The sequence below is a fragment of the Prunus persica genome, chromosome G1 (genome assembly GCF_000346465.2).
Source record: "Prunus persica cultivar Lovell chromosome G1, Prunus_persica_NCBIv2, whole genome shotgun sequence".
Lineage (NCBI taxonomy): Eukaryota > Viridiplantae > Streptophyta > Magnoliopsida > Rosales > Rosaceae > Prunus > Prunus persica.
This window is the reverse complement of record NC_034009.1, coordinates 38,000,595-38,020,822: the sequence shown is the minus strand read 5'-3', so window position 1 is coordinate 38,020,822 and position 20,228 is coordinate 38,000,595. Positions and strand designations below refer to the sequence as shown.

Below are 20,228 nucleotides of genomic sequence, written 5' to 3'. Positions count from 1 at the left end.
TTAATATTGTACTAAATTTGTCATCTACTTATATTATAACACATATCAATCCACTTATATTATAACACATATCAATGTGATCATGGCACCAAAAATATTCTGTAACGATAGAAACTAACTTGCAATTGGGCCAATCTTCACTCGAGACTTTATAGAATGGGTATCCACCCAGTTGTAGGTAAGTTTTTCTAAAGAGTAAGGGTAAATACTTGCAACCACTAAAGCTACAAGCTCCAACTTTCTTTCCTACTGCATTACATGGTACATGATATGGTTCACCACCACTTTATTGCGTTGAAGAAAAAACGACATTGCATCATCACAAGTAAGCCTGTCGTATGGATTGAGAAGATAATTTGGTAAACATGTTGAGTTGTGTAGCAATGATAAAAATCTTTGATTATGACAGCACATCTAATTAGTAGATTTGGTCGACAGCCGAAGCAGTTCAACCACAGAGAAACCCAACCCAACCACAGATGACAACGAGATTAAATTAGGGCAAATGAGTCTGGAACAGATTGCTCGGCAAGAGACTTGCAAGTTGCAACAAATGCTCGATTTTCATTTTCACACACGGAAATTGAGAAAGAGACACTGGTTAGATATTCACAGGCAACCAAGATTACCACAGAGGGCGTGTGCAACAGACATGTTACAAAATCGACGTGAACCTAAGTCCCGAAATTAGCATTTCACTTTGTGTTACATCACGATCACTAGAACGATTTTAAGGCTGCCACCTTTGATAAGCCAAAATTTGAATTTATACTACTCTATGCTCTCCTGAAGTTGTCAAAAATCTGCCGGAAGCTGTGTAGTTCTGAAAGGCTCCACTTAAACGCCAAATCATTCGCCTGTTAGAATTGGAATTACATGGGAAGGTTCCTAATAACTGTTTGGTTCATCTTCTTCATCGGACGATAGGAGCGACGACCCCATCCATGTCTTAAACCCTTCATTAACCCGCCTTTCCACCTCTGGTGTCACTTCCAAGGGATTCTCCAACATTTCAAGCCCTAGGTTTCGACCACCAAATTCTCCCTCATCAAGGATTGCAGCTGCTCTCCTTCTCAGAAAAAAGGCAGTTCCTCCGTATAGAAGAACCATCCCCCAACACCCACCCTCATAGCACCAGAACAGGGGCATAGAGCAGGAGCTTCCTTGTGTGAGGAGGCTTGAACCAAGAAACAATGCAAGAAGACCAAAAATGACAGCAAAGACAGCATTCAGAATAGATAGGCATCGAACCCCACCTGCATATTACAATATGAGAGTTCAGACATCACTTAGGTTCTCATGCAACCTAGTCTTTTTGGCCAAATATTAAATCATATAAACAAATGGCTGACATAATTTCATTTTTTTTAGATGCTGGAAAATAATCCATTGAAAACGGAACAGTAATAGTTGAAATTGTATTGCAAAATGCACTTGTGAAGAACCATATAGGATAGAGGGATAATTCCAACATGGAAATAAAGCTTCAAACTATTCAAACTAAAATTCGTTTGAATAGTTTGATCTGAGGTTAGGCAATTTAGTTATAGAGCAACATTAGTAAAAAGTTAACGGACAAAAAGACATCCTGAATTTTGTAATATTAAAAGAAAAATGATATGATAAAAACGATGAACAATCTGTACCACAAGAAAAACAGCAACAGAACAGATGAACATCTGTATGCACATTCTAGCAAGGAATCCCATAAGGAGTGTGAGAACTCTAACGAGGGAATGCAAGCAATCATTTAGAGCTCTCTCTAATCGGCAAAAGAGATCCTAGCCCAACCTGCCAAATAGCTGTAAGAATCCTAGTTTATTTTATTTACCTGGACTTATTGGCAACTAAACAAAGTATGAACATTTTCTGCAGCACACTAAATTCTTTAGACAGACAGCTTCATTATTTAGGAGTAAAAGCAAGATTCCAAAGAAAACATGACTTGTAACAAGTCCAGTCATACGTGATAAAACAACAGAAAATGGCAACTGATGTATAGTGGATACAATAGTTCATTTGAGGAGGAGGGAAGGAGGGAGCATACCTCTTTTTGAAGCACAGTAGTTATTCTCAACCACCTTTAAGCATCCGTGTCTTGTTGGAGCAGAATAAGCAACAGCGATTCCTGCAAACAGATTGAAGCTATGAGAACTTGAAAACCATTTAGCATATCCAAATCAAATTATTGCCCCGCTAATGGTTAAATACAACCCATGTAGAATCATGTGACAATATCCCAATGAACAATGTCCCTTTAATAATATGCCATGCATATCCAATTAATACTAATTTCTAAGCAGAACTCCATGCCTAGGCATGAAGTTGGTCACAAGGACTGAATCAACCATTCCAGAACCATATATAGCCTTATTTCGTTAGTGAGGTTTCAAATATTGACCCTCAGGGTGGACTTTTGGCTTTGATGCATTTCTTGATTTTCCTTTTAAAGAAGCTCTACTCATGCTACAGAATACTGAGAACCAAAGAAAAAAAAATTATTATAAATTTTTTTCAGTTATACACAGAGTTTGCAGGAATCTTCTAATTCATATGCAAACTTGGTAGAGAAAATGATAACCATGTGAAGTGTGACTTGGCGTTACTAGTTACTAGTCACGTCTCTAATCCAAAACAGCCTATGCATTAAGCTTTCATGTTTTAAAATCGCATTTCAAACTTACATTTGCCAAGAGAAGATTTACCCCGTTTCTAGTTTCTAGGCAACAACATCCCAAGGACCCAAGATCATTGAGTTATCCTTATTTTTCCATTAAAGAGATTTAATTGTTCCTTCAGTGTCTTCTCCAACCCACCTAAGTCAGTTCCAGGTACACGGAGCCCTCTGTAAAAGATTATTGAGCTTTTTCCTCGAAGTACGGCATGGGTTAATTTAATGCATGTCACCTAGTACTCATACGCCAGCTACAAGCATTCTTTCTACCCTTATCACTTGGTGCGAGCAAGTTACGTCTTTGAACCATAACCATCTTGCATTCTCTACAGAGCTATCAACTTGAATATTATGAGCATGAATCTATTCCACCTTGCCAAAACTCTAATTTATAATTCAAAGATATTTAGACCATGGTTATCCGAGCTAGCAAATCCCCAGTTAGAAATGCCATCACTACAGTAGTTTTAGTGATTTTACCAAGATTTCACAAGTATCCAAGATTCCCCAAGTCTTTCCTCTTGTTATCACTGATCTCACGCATTCTTTACTGGATCTTTGGCGAAATTTACGACGTTTCCACTTTCCCAAAACCCAAATCAATGAAAGAAAACGCAAAAATAAAAAAATTAACTCCTCTCTTAAATTTATTAGCGCCGAAATAACATATTCAAATTGGAAACAATCAAAGTAGAGCTTAAAGGTTCTTACCCGCAACAAGATACACGAAGGTAGCCAAGAAAATGATCATAGAGGGAACGAACACAACCATCCAATAGTAATCCGCAATCTCTTGATCCGTAAGATAAAACGCTCCGGGAAACGGATCAGAATCGCCCCCTCTCACATTCATCGGTAGAGAATTAAGCCTCCGGTCGCCGCAGAACGGCCGCTTCGCCGGGTCGCCAGGAAACACAATGTTCAAGCTGATAACCGTGCACACAACAACTACGAAACAGACGAGAGCCATGGAAGCCATTAACAGAGGTCTCTGAATCTTGCCCCAAGCTCTGTCTTCTTCCCGGAGGCTCAAGTACTCGTGCTTGGGCATGAAGGCCTGGCGAAGCGCGTCGCCGATTATCGCCATTTTGGAACCAAGGTTTGTGCTTGTTCAGTGTTCGTTTGAAGAAACCCTAGCTCAATCGGATCAAAATGAACTGGCTCTTGACTTCTTGCAGTGATGATGGATTGATTGATTGACCGACAGAGGAAACCCTAGCTTCTTCAATTCCCCCAAATTTGGGGCTCTTGATCCAAAGTTGGAAGTGTTAAAAATTCAAAAGGAAAATGTAAACCCTAAAATTCAAAAGGAAAATGTAAACCCTAAAATTCTAAAGAAGTATTATGTATGGGAAGTTGGGTGTTGTTGCTCTCAGATATGATCAGCAGCAGCGACATTTTCCCCTTTTTTACGCATGTTTTGGGATTTGGCGGGTTTTGGTGTGTGGTGGCGCGTACATTTCCCAACCGCTTGATTTGCTGGAAAATTAGGTCCTCGCCGTTAAATCATAATAGTTGGCCTTTGTTTTGTGTTGGAATAATTAGCCTAATTTTGGTTTTTTTGTTGGAGAATGGTGAGTCCACTAACCACCCGTCTGAAACGTAAATCCATAAAATAAAATTAAAATGGCATAAATCCATTAGAAGAAACAAGTATCTCATTGACATCTCTTGATTGTCGATACAAGATTTGGAATCACAAATTAAAATTATGTATTTTCTTCTTACATTAAAATAGATTTTAACGAGTTTGCCTCTAATAGCTGTAAGGAAATAGACTCTTCACACTCTTACTTAATGAATCTCCTAAATTTTTACTTCAAATTGATATAAGAAAATTAACTTTCCAATTAGGTACACTTCGAGCAAAAAAGGAACTTCATCTTTATTTTGTTGTCTTATTAATTAAGAGAGCTCATATTTAGTGTGATGAGAATTTAGGTGAACCATATATGCTTTTGTATGTGTTATGTTTGAGTATTAATTTGTTCAACCAAAAGTTGGCATCAACATTAGCAAAAAAAAATTACATAAACTAATGCCACCTGGACGAGTTTTGAGTTTGAATGCTTAATAACAAATATGTGTGAATTAGGTTCAAATCAGACATTATCTTGTTGAATGGTAGGTTGTGACCAAATGTTAATAGAGCAACCGAAAGTGCACTAACAAAGACGTTTGGCCTTCATTAAGAGTAAATTGTAGGTACTTTGAGTGGTACCCAAATTCCCAATCCACATCGAATGAATGTGAAAATAAAAAATAAAAAAACTTCATACTTGTAAATTTTATCATAATCAAATTCGTCTGTATACACAATCCTTATCTTATATACAATTATTTACATAAGGTAGAAGGAAAATAAACATTTCAGTCATAGGTTCCCATTAAATATTGTTGGCATTTGGGATCAATAATGTACAATCAGTAATGCTATCTGAATCTTATGAAATCCAATTGTTTCCAAGTCATACACATGATCTCTAAACATACTCAAAATTCATCCTCCAAGTACCCGAGTGTAGACTCCACGCGCCACCAGAAACCGTGGTGGTGGCATCCATTTCAATCCCATTATATTATACCGAAGCTGTCGAAGAACGAGATATAAAAAAGTAATGTTAAAGGCGGGACCCACCCTATGATATACAGCCCGGTCAAACGCTTAAAGCTCTGAGCTTTGATCTTTGATCTTACTGCTTCTCTCGTCTCTCTCTCTGATCTTACTGCTTCTCTCAGCGCTTTCTCTGATCGCTACGCTTCCATGGCTTCCCTCCCATCTCTCCCAAAACCCATCTCGCAAAACCCACACTTTCCCACAAAACCAGCTGCCCATTCACATAGCTTGAACGTAATTCCACGAAATCATTCATTTTTGGGACATGGGTTGCTTAATTTTCAACATGGGTCGTTCAGAGCCAGAGAGACGAGGGTCATCAGAAGCTCGAACCAAACCGAAGCTGTGCCTGGTAAGTTTAGCTTCCCTGTTCATCTTTCTCGTTAAATTTTTGGAAGAAAACAATTTTTTTTTTTCTGTTTTGTAAATTTTTTGTTTTTAATTTAGCTGCTAAGACTGACAAAGATAACATTTTTCTGCCAGATTATAGCATTCAAGTCTCTGATGTTCCACTGCTGACTTGCTTAGAGGTCATTTTCTCATCTTTGAAATGTCTTCTTATTTTAAGTTCTTTGCTTGCAGTGAAAGTTAGAAAAATACAGTAAAAAATTGATGAGTAATTGATGCCTTGGGTTGAGACTTGTTTGATTCACGACCAGGCTAGTTTAGAGATTGGTACTAAATAATATTCATATCCAAGAAGTTTTGTTTCTCCTGTATTTCTTTCTAGAAAAGGCAATTGAAAAGCTAAAAACATACCGGGAAAATCGACACGGTAAGCAGCAATTTCTCGCTATGTACTCTAGCATTTTTGGAGGAATCACAACTGATCCAGCTGCTATGGTGGTCCCCATTGATGACCACATGGTCCACAGAGGGCATGGTGTTTTCGACACTGCTGCTATAAGAGATGGGTTAGTGATTTTGGCCTCGTGATGCCTGCATAAGTTTTGTTGAACACCAAATACGGACTTCGAACACTTGTATAATCTTAACACACACAAATGGGCCTTTTACAGGTTTTATTTCACTAATTTCAAGTTTCTCTGTATGTTCTGTACATCCTAGGTATCTGTACGAGTTGGACCAGCACCTGGACCGTATTTTACGGTCAGCATCCATGGCCAAAATTGACATACCATTTGATCGAGAAAGCATAAGGAGAATACTCATACAAACTGTGAGTGCTTCCAAGTGCAAAACAGGATCACTAAGGTACTGGCTCTCGACGGGGCCTGGTGATTTTCAGTTATCTCCATCTGGCTGCCATCAGCCAGCTCTTTATGCTATTGTAATCCAAGATCTATCACCGTTCAATTCAAAGGGCGTTAAAGTAGTTACTTCATCAATCCCAATAAAACCTCCCCAATTTGCAACCATGAAGAGTGTGAATTATCTTCCAAATGTGCTTTCAAAGATGGAGGCTGAAGAAAAAGGTGCATTTGCAGCAATTTGGCTGGACCATGATGGATTCATTGCTGAAGGGCCTAACATGAATGTGGCTTTTGTTACAAAAGAGAAGGAACTTGTGATGCCTCAGTTTGACAAAATCCTAAGTGGATGCACAGCTAGGAGAGTTTTGGTTCTTGCAGAAGGGCTGGTGAGGGAGGGTAAGCTTCGGGGAGTAAGGATAGAAAATGTGACTGTTGAGGAAGGGAAGAAGGCAGATGAGATGATGCTTATCGGCAGTGGAATTCTCATTCGCCCTGTAGTGCAGTGGGATGAACAGGTCATTGGTGATGGTAAGAACTTCTCTGCACTATGCTGTGCACTTGTAGAATGTTTAGCAGGCACAAAGACATACAACATGCACGCATATAAGTACTTGAACAACGTTATAAATCCACACATGCTGTGCACCAAATATTTGCATATATTTTCTAGAATCATGTTGCTGTGCCTGTTCAGACTGCCCCTTAGATTTCTTTTGAAATGTTTCTTGAACTACTGGTTTCAAATGTATATTGCCTGTTCAAATGTTGCTTGTGAAACCTCTGGATTTGATTTACAAAAACATTTGCTTCTTGATTATAGGCAAAGAAGGCTCCTTGACTCAGATTCTATTGAATCTTATTATTGAGGACATGAAGTCTGGCCCTCCTACTGTCCGAGCGCCTGTTCCTTACTAAGCTGGCACAAGACGACACTTACAATTCTGTTGAAATTTCAAGTGCCGGAAATCTATCATTACCCAATTGTGACATTCCTGCCCTGTGCACGCAGCTCTGTCGACAGGTTGTACTTTGAGACTCATAAGTTTCTTGAATTCCCAACCTAGCTCCTTTTCTCCATTGCTAAGGATTAGAGGAAGGCAATTCTATTATGATTTGTAGCTTCATTTTTCTGTTTCTGTCATTTCAGTGGTGTTGTAAAGGCCAGTCACAGTTTTCATTACTGTTAAGAAGCCAAAACTTCTCTTTATATATGTATTCTATATATGGAATGTTTCAGTGTTAAAAGATTACATGTGCAAGTTTTCACCTTCTCCAAAATGGTCACTAAAGAATTCCTCCTAGCTTATGAACAATAACGAGTCGATGCAAGATTTTATTGCCGATAAAGCATCGAAAAGGTACGTATCTAAGGAAATTCGTAGGAATTTTCAATTTCATCTAAACAAGTTGATCATCGAGGTAAAAACTCTAGGGAAAACAAAACATGGTCGTATTCACTGTTTGATATGTTATATTATTAGATTGTTAATATAAACTATATCAAACGAATTTTTGTCTGAGTATATGGTTTTGATGAAATAAGGTCAGCATAAAAAGTAGCTTTCAATTGAGCATATATTTTGTATTCTTAGCCCCCACCTGGAGACCATGGAAAGGAAATTATTGAAATTCAATATGCCTTTTCAAACACACCAAAAAGAAAAGACAAATTACCGATTGCATGATACACTACCATGATTTGATCAAGGAACTTAAGGGGGGCAAATCCTAAGTTTATTTATAATTATTTTTTAAAACCTAGTGGAGCATTTGTTCTTAAAAATATGCTGCATCCACCTAGTTGTTACCTAAGCCAAGGCTTAACAAAAGGGGATGCTTATTCTAAACCAATAATTGTCACGGGCAGAGAGCATAGCTTTTTATAGTGGGGTAGGTTCCAGTTGTTTCATTTTCTGTGGCTTTCTGTTTGGATCTTCTTCATCGTTTGTCGTTGTTTAGATACTGAGAAAAATAAGATCAAACTTCTTAATAAAAAGGAAAAAAAAAATTTGTGGACTTTACCATTTGTTGGTAACAGAAGTGATAATTGTGAAGGATTTGGATTAATTTCACTCTTCAACTGCAGCCAAACTAACTAACCGTTGAGTAATGCGATTTGGTTCGGTTTGAGCTAAATTTCATGAGAGAAATCGTGTTAGTTTGTGCGAGGATGTGAATAATTGTCTCACATTGGCCAATGGAGTATATTGAATAATTGTCTCACCCGTGGTCTCAGATTCGAACCCTCATGACACATTGGTAGTGTGTATGTGCGAAACTCCCCTCCATTTGAGATAATATATAATTTAAACTATTATTTGTATTAAAAATAAATTAAAAAAACTCTTGCATTGGAATGTGAGGGGTTATAAAAAGTTGGGTTACTCTATAAATTATCAATTGATTTTGAGATTTACCTAAGTTTTTGTTAGTTTGAACTCAAATTATATCAACCAATTCTTGTGACATAGAAATTCTGAATTTATATTTAGTAAAGAGTAATGCTACACTTACCACATTATTCTCCTATATTTCTATATCACATGATGTGACATATCCATATCATATGCCACATCAATTAATTGAATGAAGTGTATTTTAATAAATAAAATTAGAGAAACAGAAACTAGTATTTTACATGATGTAGTATGTACACATCAGCTGTCACATCATGTGGTATAAAATTATGGTATAAAAAAAAAGATAAAACTAGTATTATTCTTTCGTAAATGACAATTATAAAATCAAATACGATTTAAGCTCAAGTCAATGATTCATTCCATCCATCCAACTCGTCCTAACTACACCTTAACCTTAATCACTTTTTTATAATCAGATCATCTTTAGCCATCTTTTATATTTTAAAAATCAAATATAAAGTCCGCATAAAATTTAAATTAAAAAAACAAATATAAAGTCATTTATCAACAAAGTAAAAAATAATTGAATTATAAAGTCGGTGACCCCCATGGATAACAGAAATTAAAAACAGTCAACCGTTGATGAAAAAAGTACGCCAAACAAACGGTCTAGGAGAAGTACACCTCTCTACGGCACGCGAGGCTCCGAACTTTCAATACGTGGCCCTACGTGATTGGCCCGTCAAATCTAATTCCGTCCCCGAAAAACAAAACAAAGAAAAAGGAAAAAAAATCGGTTCCTCAACAGAAAAGAGGAAGCCAGCGATCTCACACAGAGAAAGAGTTTTAGAGCGATAAAGAAACAGAGGGAGACAGTTCTAGAGAGAGAAGCAAAAAGCCGGAATATTCCGTCGTATCATTGGAGTACTCTGCGATCTTGGCGGCAAAGAGTTCACGGTGAACGGAGGCGGGTCTGGTATTCGGATCGGGGCGACTTTCGGGTGAGCAGAAATGGTGAATTATATGGTGGAACGCGCTACGAGCGACATGCTCATCGGCCCTGATTGGGCCATGAACATCGAAATCTGTGACATGTGCAACCACGACCCTGTGTACGCGTCGCACTCGATTATAATCTCTCTTACTTGTTTATTTGATCACTGTCCCATTTGTTAGTTTTACTATGTTTTTGATGTGTTTGTGATTATGCCTCATCTATATGTATAATTTAAATCAAACTGGGAGTGAGGGATGGGGGTTGAATTTGATCGAACAGTTAATTTGTGTTTGGTTGCCGATAATTGAAGGATAGAAACCCATAAAAAGTGAGAACAAAGAAGAGAAGATAACAAAATTTGAATTCTACGATTTATTACAATTTGTTTTATAAGAATTGGATCTGGCTGCGAGCTTTGTGATTTGGTGGGTTCAATATGCTTGGCTTTGGATGTTTGGTTCTTTTGGCATTTGTTCAGCTGCAATGTTATTCAATTTGATGCATATTAATGGGTTTTTTGAGTGATAATAAGTGATTAGTATGTGTTAATGAGCTAAACGTTTTACAATTGGTCGTCGGATTGGTAATACTTGTCATTTCGTATTTTTCTATTTTCATATTCGTATGGCTTAAGTGGTTGGTAGTAGCCATGTGATATGATTTGCGTCGAAAAGTGAGCAAACCATTGAAGTAGAACCGCCCAAACAATAGAAGTAGGAAAACATGTATTGATATGAGAATGCTTTTTCATATTTTAGAATGTAAACCAAGCATGTCTGACAATATAAGTATTATCATAGTTATGTATTTAAAATGAGAATGCTTTTTCTTCGTCTTTTGTGCATTTCAAGTGTTGGTGCTCCAACATCTAATTTTAGTTATTGTTACGGGCTACTGGATGCATGTCTACCTCAAGTGATTCTTTTTGTTCTAGATTACCTAGATTGAATGTTTTCACATATCAGGCAAGCAAAGGATGTTGTTAAAGGTATAAAGAAGCGCCTTGGAAGTAGGAATTCAAAAGTTCAACTTCTAGCACTTACAGTAAGCTCCACAGGACTTGTTTCAGTTTAATTAAATTAGTTATCCATCCTTGTTGTTTCGCAGTACGTAATTTTTCATGTTTTAAACTTTCTTCCTTTCTTTAGCAGAAATTTTAGGTCACAATTTGGTTCTAGGACTCCTATTGATTAGTGTTATTGTCTTCAAATCAGTCATATATTTATTGTGCGCTGTAATATTAACAACTGTAGATGCTTACTTTTTTGGAGAATGATATGAGTTTACTGGCTGAGTTGTGCTAGTGGTTCAATTAGCTTATAGGAAAACTGACTCAACGAGTGCATATATGTGTATCATTGAGTCTCGGAAGGGTCTTGTAATCTGTTATATCCTGACTTAGTTTCTTGTTGTATGCTTAGTGAACTTCTAATACAAGTGCGACTCTCATATGGAACAAATAGGGTCATTTTCGTAAGCTGTGAACACAGTGAATTTACTTAGTATGGACTTGGTCCCGATGTGAATCACTCTCACATGTTTATGCGTGATACTCAGTTTATAGAAGTGGAAAGAAATGAATGGCTTACGTCCAACATTCTAGAAAGTTGGTGGATTCAAAAGTTAGATGCATAAAAGAACTAGTTGGTGTGTATACTGGAAATCTGACTGAGATTGTACGTTAAATTTCCGTCTGCAGTAGATGCCATTGATATAGTCACATCTTTTGTCATTTTTAATGACTTTGTATTACAGAGGTCTAAATTGGTTTTATGTTGGTCTGTTTGCTACATTCTAGCTGCTGGAAACAATAATAAAGAATTGTGGAGACATTGTTCATATGCATGTAGCAGAGAAAGACCTCCTCCATGAGATGGTAAAAATAGTTAAAAAGAAGGTATATATGTCCCTCAAATGATCTGATCGCCTCTTAATGCTATACATTAATCACTTTTGTTGAAATTTTCTTATAGTATTTATGATGCAAATTGTAGCCGGACTATCATGTCAAAGAGAAGATATTGATCCTGATAGATACTTGGCAAGAAGCTTTTGGAGGGCCAAGAGCAAGATATCCACAATATTATGCTGCATACCAGGAATTGTTGGTATGTTCATAAAAAAAATCTCTCTTGAAGCATCCCAATTAATAGAACAGCTTCATTGTTAGACCGAAATATGAGAAGCATTTATATAAACATAATCAGTATGGAATTTTTTATTTCCTTGATTATATTCTGTTGTAGTGCTTTTTTCTTCAACATTCTCTGAGTCTAATCATTTATTTTATTCAGCGTGCTGGAGCAGTATTCCCTCAAAGATCTGACTCAGCTGCACCGCCTGTATTCACGCCACCCCAGACACAACCATTGACATCATTTCCTCAGAATTTGCAAAATCCAGATTTTCCAAAAGATGCAGCTGAGCCTTCTGCAGAAGCCGAGTTCCCAACCTTAAGGTGCATATGTAGCTCCTCTTTTGTTCTGGATGGAAGCTATAAATATTCTATTAGTTTAGCAGTTTAGCTGGCCTTAGATTATGCTTATTTCCTAGTGGGCTGATTAAAGTTGCAGACTGGGATTTTCCCATTCTACTCTGTATGTTCGTCTTAAGAAATGTAATAGTTGGAGGTTCCAAGGACAACAGTAGTCAAAATGAGAGTTAGCAGGAAACTGCTATTTTTCTTTATAATGTACAGATGATTGAACTATTGCATAACATTCATTCTTTTCTCCTTTTTTAATTGAGAGTTTTTTTTTTTTAGCTTGACGGAAATTCAGAATGCACGGGGTATTATGGATGTCTTGGCGGAAATGCTAAGTGCAATTGATCCTGGGAACAAAGAGGTATATCTCTCGATTTAGATGAAGAAAATACTATTACAATGTGATATTCATTAGTGATGAAACTAAAATGCTATTTTACCTGTCAAAACCAATGTGAAGTACAATGCATAAAAAGGAAAAAAAACCCTCTTAATTTCCTTTGGTGTCATAGAGATTGCCACTAAAATGCTATTTTACCTGTCAAAACCAATGTGAAGTACTTACTGAAATGGGAAAACAGGTGTATCAACGTCTTATGACATTAGTTCCTCAAGATATGGATTCGGAAAGTTAAAGTATTGATAGGTCAAAATCGAACAAGTAGTCTGTTGTTGCCGGTGAGTGTATCTTATCTATATAGGAAAGCCCTACTTAACTGAATCTACTTGGATCTGTACTATGAGGAGATGTGGCATTGAGGATGATGCTTGAATTATCATTGAAGAATTAGTAGGATTGAAGAGGTTTTGTAGATTTTCTGGAATTGGATGAAGACTTGAAGAAATGTTATTAGAGGAACACGCCTTGAGGCAAGTATAACTCATGCAGAGCAGGTGAGGCAGAAAACTGTGTAGCTTGTTTAGAACAGTTGACTAGAGATGTATTAAGTGGCATTATCAAAATTTTAAGCTCATATCAAGAAATGTACAAGGGGGGCCTGTTGTAGTTTGATAGGTTTAGTAATCTGATAATAGAGATACTTTTAACATTTAAATTTGTACGATTCTAGATTTGAACCTCATTTTAGCATCTTTTGCAATTCTCAACTTAATCTCCATTTGCATGTTGCTCAAATTTATTTATTTTCAACCTGCAGGGGCTTAGGCAGGAGGTTATTGTTGATTTGGTTGAGCAGTGTCGTACATATAAGCAGAGAGTGGTACACCTTGTTAACTCGACTTCGTAAGGACGCGAACTTCCTTCCTTACTAACCTTTCAGAAAATATATATGTAATATCTAATGGAAGTTGAATTCTAAAGATGAGTTGTTTCACTTATTTCTTGTTGTTTTCAATTGAAAACAGCAACTCAACATATAAGTTTCAAGCCAGCTTCCTAGATGACTGACCATTTATTCCCTTTAATGGACAATACCAATAGATGTATAGTTGGATAATTGATGACTGCGGGTAGTTAAAAGTTGGAAGGGACAAATACCACACTTACTGCATTCTGCATGGAATCCCATTATTCTTCTTGAGTCTTTTCAGAATAACTATAAAATACCCTTGAGTGGATAATATAGTTATATAATTATGAGAAACGGAACATTATGAGGATATGTTATATTGAGAACATGCAAGGTTAGGCATAACGCCCCAGCCCAACTAAAGAAAAGGTAAAGGTTCTATGCAGACAAAGACGAGGGTTGAACTTTAATAGGAGCCATAGGAGATTAGCTTGCATGGTAGAGCTTAATGAAACATTGCGAGGATGGGTTCTGTGTTGTTTTCTTTATTAATTAACCACCATGGTGAGTTTTGCCTATTTCTTTGCTTATCAAAAGTTTATGTCAGGGATGAATCACTTTTGTGTCAAGGACTAGCGCTGAATGATGATTTGCAACGTCTTCTAGCCAAGCATGAAGCCATTGCTTCAGGAAATCCAGTTCAGCCAGATAAACCCAAGTCAGGACCTTCTGGAGCACTTGTAGATGTTGGTGGTCCTCTAGTTGACACTGGAAATGACAACAAACAGCTAGATGGGAGGTAATTAGGGTTTTAAGCACATTCTGAACTGATTAGTAATGCCAATGACCATTGAAACTAGTAATCCAGCGTTTGTGTAACCATAGAAACTTGTAATGCTGGTAATTTTTTGCAGATCTACCTCAAGTGCCGGTGCAGGGTCTAATCCACTTAATCAGTTATTGCTTACTGCACCTCCAGCTACTAATGGTCCAACTCCAACAACAAAGGTTGATCCCAAGATGGATCTTCTTAGTGGTGATGACTTTGGCTCACCAAAGGCAGATTCACTGGCTCTTGTTCCTGTGAGTGGTCAACAGCCAACCACTCCTGCATCTCAGCAGAATGCCCTTGCTCTCATGGACATGTTTGGCAGTGACAATGCTCCAAATTCTGTTAATGTAGCTAGCCAAATCAATCCTTCACCACCCCAATTCCAACAGCAGCCGAATTTTCAAGCTTCACAAGGAGGTTTTTACCCAAATGGAAGTGCCCCAAACATGGGGGCCCCTCAGTATGAACAGGCACAATACACACAAGGTGCTGGTCCTGCCTGGAATGGTCAGATTGTGCAGTCGCAGCAGCCACCTTCACCAGGCTACGGTGCACTTTTCAATAAGCTTTTCAGTCTCACATTGCATTTACATTCTTTTGCGTATAAGAAGATGCAATCATGGCATGACACATCACTGTGTTTTGATTTCTTTATCCGTTCTTTTGGCCTAGTCATTTTATTAGTCTTCTATTACAAGACGGAAGTGTAATCTTTCAATATCTCCTGACTAGTGCAAGTGATGTTCTTGCTATTGGTGATTGCATTAACCATAAAGAATGTTTATGCGTTTTATGCTCTTAGAATATTGTAGCCTCTAACATTTCACATGGTTGGGCAGGTTCACCAACTAATGGATCATTACCACCACCTCCCTGGGAAGCTCAGTCAACAGATGATGGTATCCCAGTCGCAGGTCCTCGATACCCTCAATCACCAGTGCAAGTTACTACCAAGGTGGTTGTCACACATGGGCAGGGTGGTTTCAATCCCCAGGGACCTCAACTGACAGGGAGTGACCAGGTAGTAGGTATGTACATCCAGCCAATTACGACCACCCATTTGTCAGCAATCAACAACCAGGTTGGTCCAAGCAGTCATTTGGGTTTGCCTGCTCAACCAGTCCAAGGGCCATATACGGGTATGACTCCGCAGGCTATTCAAGCAGGCCAGATGACATCTATGTATCCTCAACAAATGTATGGTAATCAAATGGTCCCCTATGGCTACGATCAGCAACAGCAACAGCAGCAGCAGCAGCATCAAGCGTATGCCCTTCAGCAACAGCAACATCAACAAGCGTATGCACTTCAGCAACAGCAACAGTATGCCCTTCAGCAACAGCAACAAGCATATGCCCTTCAGCAGCAAATGTATGGTCTTTCTGTTAGAGATGATAATAGTATGAAAAACTCATACCAGGTTTCAGCTCCATCTTATGTTACGCCCAGCAAGCCATCCAGGCCAGAGGACAAGCTATTTGGAGACCTTGTTGACTTTGCAAAACTCAAGCCAACTAAACCCACCTCTGGTGCAGCCGGTAGCGTCTGAAGTTATTATTGGTTTCCTGTCTTTTTACTTTTCTTTATTTTGACCAACTTAAATTTTTTTCCTTCTTTCTTCTCCTCTTTTTTTCTTTCATCTTTGGTCTTTTCTCAATATATATAATTTTTTCGTTGAGCTGTTGGCTCCATATCTGGGTTTGTGCTTGTATGGCATTGGGATCATGTACATTCTTTGTAGAAAAAACCCGATAAAAATGGGAGACCTCCATGTGATTTAGATTGAATTTATGAGATTTGCTTTCTCTTCGTTTTTGTGCACTTTCTTGACTTGCATTTTATTCTTAGGTGGCTGTAAATTGTAGTTTCAAGACTCAAAGACTCGTTTGTCATTTTTAGTTTTGTGCCGCGTTTTTATACCACAATTTTTTACCTACAAGTTGTTGCTTCTTGGCTTGTGATCATCGTATATTAATTAGAAATTTTCAGAAGAATAAACGTTTATTCTTTCTTTTACAATCAAATTTTCAATGCTTCCATACACTTGTAATCTTCTTTTGTCTAGGGAGGGAGCAGGAATGCACAAGAATGAAGTTTACTGTTATATATTGAAGTCACAAAAATGAAATTTAGTTATGAACGATGGTATTTCTTGCGTCTCTTTTTATTATTATTAATTTTTTATACAAGCGATATTAGAAAAAGGGAATCAAATTTAGAACCTCGGATGTAGTAGAAGTAAATGCTTTTAATAAATTACAAACTCCTTACTTTAGTTTCTTCATGTCACTTTACTTATCTAATCTTTAGAGAGACATTATAAAATATAAGATATTCACTTTAAAATCATGATGCCAAAAGAGGAGTGCCATCAATAACCAACATTGAGCAAGTAACAACCTTCTTTGTCAACCAACCGGCTCTTAATTTATTGTTATTTCTTATTCTTAATATTAAAAGAAATCTCAAATTCGATTCTCCTCTAGTTATGGAAGACAAAATTGCAACCGAACTAAATAAGTACGGTTTAGTTCTGTTTTTTGGGACCATTTGAATTTTCTGATGATGAAAACCAAACCGAGTCGCCCATTACAATTTGAATCGGCCGATTAGGCATCTCAGCAGGTTTGATACCCATGTCATGTGATTGTGAGAACAAAAAAAAAGAGAAAAAAACCAATTTGGTGACAAATAATGTGAAAGAAAACGTGGCGCCTCATGATTGGCGCGAATGTTCCCCTTCCATATGCTCTTTCCCGCACCATATAACAAATCCAATTCATACCCCCCTTGTGAAGAAATCGATAATCGATCTTCAATTCTCCTGATCAAGCAAAGTCGCTCTGCAATTTCTCATCCTTAAAGGTCAGCTTCTGCGATTTCAATCGATTGTTTGAATAATACTGCCATGAATTTATGGAAAAATAGAAACTTTTGTTGTTTTGAATTTTATGCACCTGATGAAATGACGGTTTTATCTCTGAATTTTGAAACTGTGTTCCTTTGCACACCTCAAGCAGTTCGTATTGATTCGGTTTTTCAGAGGTTTGGATTTGGTGGAACTGAACTTCCAATCAACTGAAATTGACATTCTGAGACTGAAAGTTCATATCCACAAGTGCATTTGTTTGATTATTTGCTGTTGATTTTATGCGTATAAAAAAGGTTCTGACTCTACTCAGATAGTGGGCTTTGCGGTGCAGTATTGTATTTAAGTTTCCAAGCAACAGCTAATATGCAGGTTAGCTACAATTTATTAGATTGCTTTTTTTTTTTTTTTTTTGGGGTGGTTTTTTGGTTTTTTGTGAGTGCTTATCCAATTTCAGTTTAGCTTTAGAGCATGTATGCATATGATGGTCCCAAGTTAACAAATTATTACTAGTTTAAAATAAAATACATTTAAAGTTTAATATGTGCAAGTGTGGTGAAACTCTCCCTTATGGCTGACTTGGGATAGAGGGAGGACTATTGAAACATGAGGCAAATGGGTAACAAGGTGAGAAATGGAGGGAGAATGGATGTGGGTGTGAGGAAAAGAAAACAGGGTTTGTGTTGTGAACTGTAGCTGCTATAGATCTTAAATTTGGGGAGGAAGTAGACAGTGAAGCCTCCTGGAACGGTGTATGGTGGGGTTTAATGACTTGTATTGTGTTGCATTACATAGTGAGGAATTGTAACGTATACCCCACTCTGAAGATGAAATCATGAAATACAACCATCACTTTTAGAAAAGACTGATGCCATTTATGGCAGTGAACATTCTTTGAATGGTAAACTTTAATGACTAGCAGGTATTTCCATTATACAGTATCCACCCTGTTTCTGATCTCGAATTGATATGATGCACACATATATATATATATATATATTAATCTTATGGTGAAACCATTTTGAAGAAGTAGATTTGTGCAGGCATCAAGGGCAAGGCTTTTCAAGGAATACAAAGAGGTGCAGCGAGAGAAAGTTGCTGATCCAGATATTCAATTAGTTTGTGATGACTCCAACATATTTAAATGGACTGCTCTCATCAAGGTAAGCTCAGTCCTGAGACAAACAAAACTTACTTGTCATGTTATATTATTTGACCATATTTGTCCAATTATGAGTGTAGGGACCATCAGAGACTCCATTTGAAGGCGGTGTATTCCAGCTTGCTTTTGCAGTTCCTGAGCAGTATCCTTTGCAACCTCCACAAGTCAGGTTCTTGACAAAAATTTTCCATCCAAATGTGCATTTCAAGGTATGAAGGCTATGTATGATGATGTCTAATCTGTCTGAATATGAACTGCTGCCTGAATTCCTTCATTCAAAGATTTCATGAAGCACTGGAAATTTGAGGAGTCTGGTTGAAATTGTGAAATTAGAAAAGTTTTGTAGATTGGAGCTGAGTGAACGTGTCCCATGTGGAATAGTGGTGGATTAGTATGGGGATGTTCATTGACACCAATATTTAAGAGTAAAAGTTGTTTGTACTATCATTTATTGAGTTGAGACTACCTTACCTTTTTCATACTTTTTCTTCCTAGGTAGAAGAGTTTCCAAAATTCATTTAAAACTTTTTTCTTAAAATTGATAATGAATAGTCTGTCAAAACATAATAAAGATTTGATTCAGTCAATTGATGTGTTGTACTGGGTTTACCCTCTGACAGATTGCATCACCTAATGAAAATTAGCATTGAAAGTTGAAACTATATGTTCACTCACTGTAGTGCTACAAATGTGTATCAAGTCTTACTTCATGTTTTGTTTTCTATTGCAGACGGGAGAGATTTGCCTTGATATTTTGAAGAATGCATGGAGCCCTGCTTGGACACTCCAATCTGTTTGTAGGGCTATAATTGCTTTAATGGCACATCCAGAGCCTGATAGCCCACTGAACTGTGATTCAGGTAAGTTGGCATGCATATTATGGATTTGGGCATTGACATTGAACATCTAAGTGCTAGAAGCTCAAATATGATTAAGCTAAGAAATATTCTCAAAACCACAAGCTATCCTTATTCTGAGGATGCTCAAGCCCTTAAAAGTCTAGCCAATCTTTTTCTGCTAAGCAGCCCACTTGAGTGGAGCGATACATTCCAAATCACAGCAGTCCAGCATTAATTTTTACCTCTATCAAGCAACCCAACAACAGTTTCTTTTTGCCATCCCCAGTGGTTTGTGAGCTGTCTTTAGTAGCCACTTCTCAGGCCAGTGACCGGATTACCCCAAAGACAGTTTTGCCCTTATTGATGGATTTGTTTCATAGGAGATGAAATTCATGTGGAATCCCGATTCTATGTATTCTATGAAAATTTCTGTGACAAAAGCATCTTTTCAAAACAAACCACATAGGTCTCATTCTTTCCTTTCACAAATTTGGATTAAACTTGGTGCTACTTTTGAGTTAATATCCCAATTTCGGTCAGTTTTCTTCTCTGTTCTTTTTAGTTGAGGTACTGCAACTGTTATTCCTCATGGATTGGTTTTGCTTGTGCGCAGGCAATCTTCTGCGGTCTGGCGATCTCAGGGGGTACTATTCCATGGCAAGAATGTACACTAAGCTTGCCGCCATGCCCAAGAAAGGCTGAACTGGTGTGCTGTAGTTTCTGTCTTCAGTTTTAGGAGGGGGTTTTTGTGCTAGCTTTGTGTGGGACGTCTTGTCTTTTATGCATGAATTTGCACATAATGTAAACCTTGACACATGTTATTTGGGGATATTTATACATCATGATTAATTGTGTAGACACAAGCACATTTCTTTTAGAAAGCTGTTGTAATAATACGTACAACCATAGCTCCTCATTGGGCAAGCCCA

The 20,228-nt window shown here is 37.5% G+C and overlaps 4 protein-coding genes across 10 annotated transcripts; 3 read left to right on the top strand and 1 right to left on the bottom strand.

Annotated features, from left to right (window-relative positions):
- On the bottom strand, positions 540-4,122 carry LOC18789317. The gene is made up of 3 exons (XM_007222471.2): positions 3,386-4,122; positions 2,048-2,128; positions 540-1,256 (listed from the first exon to the last, which is right to left on the bottom strand). Exons 1-3 carry the CDS (start codon positions 3,759-3,761, stop codon positions 889-891), a joined length of 825 nt encoding a protein of 274 aa, XP_007222533.1. The 5' UTR covers positions 3,762-4,122; the 3' UTR covers positions 540-888.
- Positions 5,313-7,775, top strand: LOC18791580 (D-amino-acid transaminase, chloroplastic). Of its 2 annotated transcripts, none has more exons than XM_007222784.2 (5): positions 5,313-5,643; positions 5,775-5,821; positions 6,027-6,205; positions 6,360-7,033; positions 7,326-7,775. In XM_007222784.2, the coding sequence occupies exons 1-5, from the start codon at positions 5,439-5,441 to the stop codon at positions 7,418-7,420; spliced, it is 1,200 nt and encodes a 399-aa protein (XP_007222846.1). In that variant the 5' UTR covers positions 5,313-5,438; the 3' UTR covers positions 7,421-7,775. The 2 variants fall into 2 exon arrangements, with proteins under 2 accessions (XP_007222846.1, XP_020411159.1); XM_020555570.1 differs by having other exon boundaries at positions 5,579-5,643; positions 6,022-6,205.
- LOC18790074 (target of Myb protein 1) lies at positions 9,630-16,250 on the top strand. Its single transcript, XM_007225115.2, has 10 exons — positions 9,630-9,977; positions 10,828-10,906; positions 11,661-11,759; positions 11,857-11,970; positions 12,157-12,320; positions 12,627-12,708; positions 13,505-13,590; positions 14,205-14,396; positions 14,512-14,978; positions 15,269-16,250. Exons 1-10 carry the CDS (start codon positions 9,877-9,879, stop codon positions 15,976-15,978), a joined length of 2,094 nt encoding a protein of 697 aa, XP_007225177.1. The 5' UTR covers positions 9,630-9,876; the 3' UTR covers positions 15,979-16,250.
- On the top strand, positions 17,012-20,223 carry LOC18789537 (protein PEROXIN-4). 6 transcript variants are annotated; one of them, XM_020567024.1, is made up of 7 exons: positions 17,012-17,294; positions 17,450-17,533; positions 17,633-17,670; positions 18,342-18,461; positions 18,541-18,669; positions 19,191-19,320; positions 19,913-20,223. In XM_020567024.1, the coding sequence occupies exons 3-7, from the start codon at positions 17,665-17,667 to the stop codon at positions 19,999-20,001; spliced, it is 474 nt and encodes a 157-aa protein (XP_020422613.1). In that variant the 5' UTR covers positions 17,012-17,294; positions 17,450-17,533; positions 17,633-17,664; the 3' UTR covers positions 20,002-20,223. The 6 variants fall into 6 exon arrangements, with proteins under 6 accessions (XP_020422613.1, XP_020422608.1, XP_020422603.1 ...); XM_020567019.1 differs by lacking the exon at positions 17,450-17,533 and having other exon boundaries at positions 17,013-17,294; XM_020567014.1 differs by lacking the exon at positions 17,450-17,533 and having other exon boundaries at positions 17,013-17,294; positions 17,616-17,670.

What these genes read in the sequence shown, in the direction of transcription:
- LOC18789537 (XM_020567024.1), top strand. An exon ending in ATCCAAATGTGCATTTCAAG is followed by an intron (nt 18,670 to 19,190) that starts GTATGAAGGCTA and finishes TTTCTATTGCAG; the next exon opens with ACGGGAGAGATTTGCCTTGA. An exon ending in CCCACTGAACTGTGATTCAG is followed by an intron (nt 19,321 to 19,912) that starts GTAAGTTGGCAT and finishes GCTTGTGCGCAG; the next exon opens with GCAATCTTCTGCGGTCTGGC.
- LOC18790074 (XM_007225115.2), top strand. Translation starts at nt 9,877, where the DNA reads ATGGTGAATTATATGGTGGAACGCGCTACGAGCGACATGCTCATCGGC. An exon ending in ATGTGCAACCACGACCCTGT is followed by an intron (nt 9,978 to 10,827) that starts GTACGCGTCGCA and finishes TTCACATATCAG; the next exon opens with GCAAGCAAAGGATGTTGTTA. An exon ending in CTGCATACCAGGAATTGTTG is followed by an intron (nt 11,971 to 12,156) that starts GTATGTTCATAA and finishes TATTTTATTCAG; the next exon opens with CGTGCTGGAGCAGTATTCCC.
- LOC18791580 (XM_007222784.2), top strand. Translation starts at nt 5,439, where the DNA reads ATGGCTTCCCTCCCATCTCTCCCAAAACCCATCTCGCAAAACCCACAC. An exon ending in CACTGCTGACTTGCTTAGAG is followed by an intron (nt 5,822 to 6,026) that starts GTCATTTTCTCA and finishes TTTCTAGAAAAG; the next exon opens with GCAATTGAAAAGCTAAAAAC. An exon ending in TGAACAGGTCATTGGTGATG is followed by an intron (nt 7,034 to 7,325) that starts GTAAGAACTTCT and finishes TCTTGATTATAG; the next exon opens with GCAAAGAAGGCTCCTTGACT.
- LOC18789317 (XM_007222471.2), bottom strand. Translation starts at nt 3,761, where the DNA reads ATGGCGATAATCGGCGACGCGCTTCGCCAGGCCTTCATGCCCAAGCAC. An exon ending in CTTCGTGTATCTTGTTGCGG is followed by an intron (nt 2,129 to 3,385) that starts GTAAGAACCTTT and finishes ATCTGTTTGCAG; the next exon opens with GAATCGCTGTTGCTTATTCT. An exon ending in CTACTGTGCTTCAAAAAGAG is followed by an intron (nt 1,257 to 2,047) that starts GTATGCTCCCTC and finishes TGTAATATGCAG; the next exon opens with GTGGGGTTCGATGCCTATCT.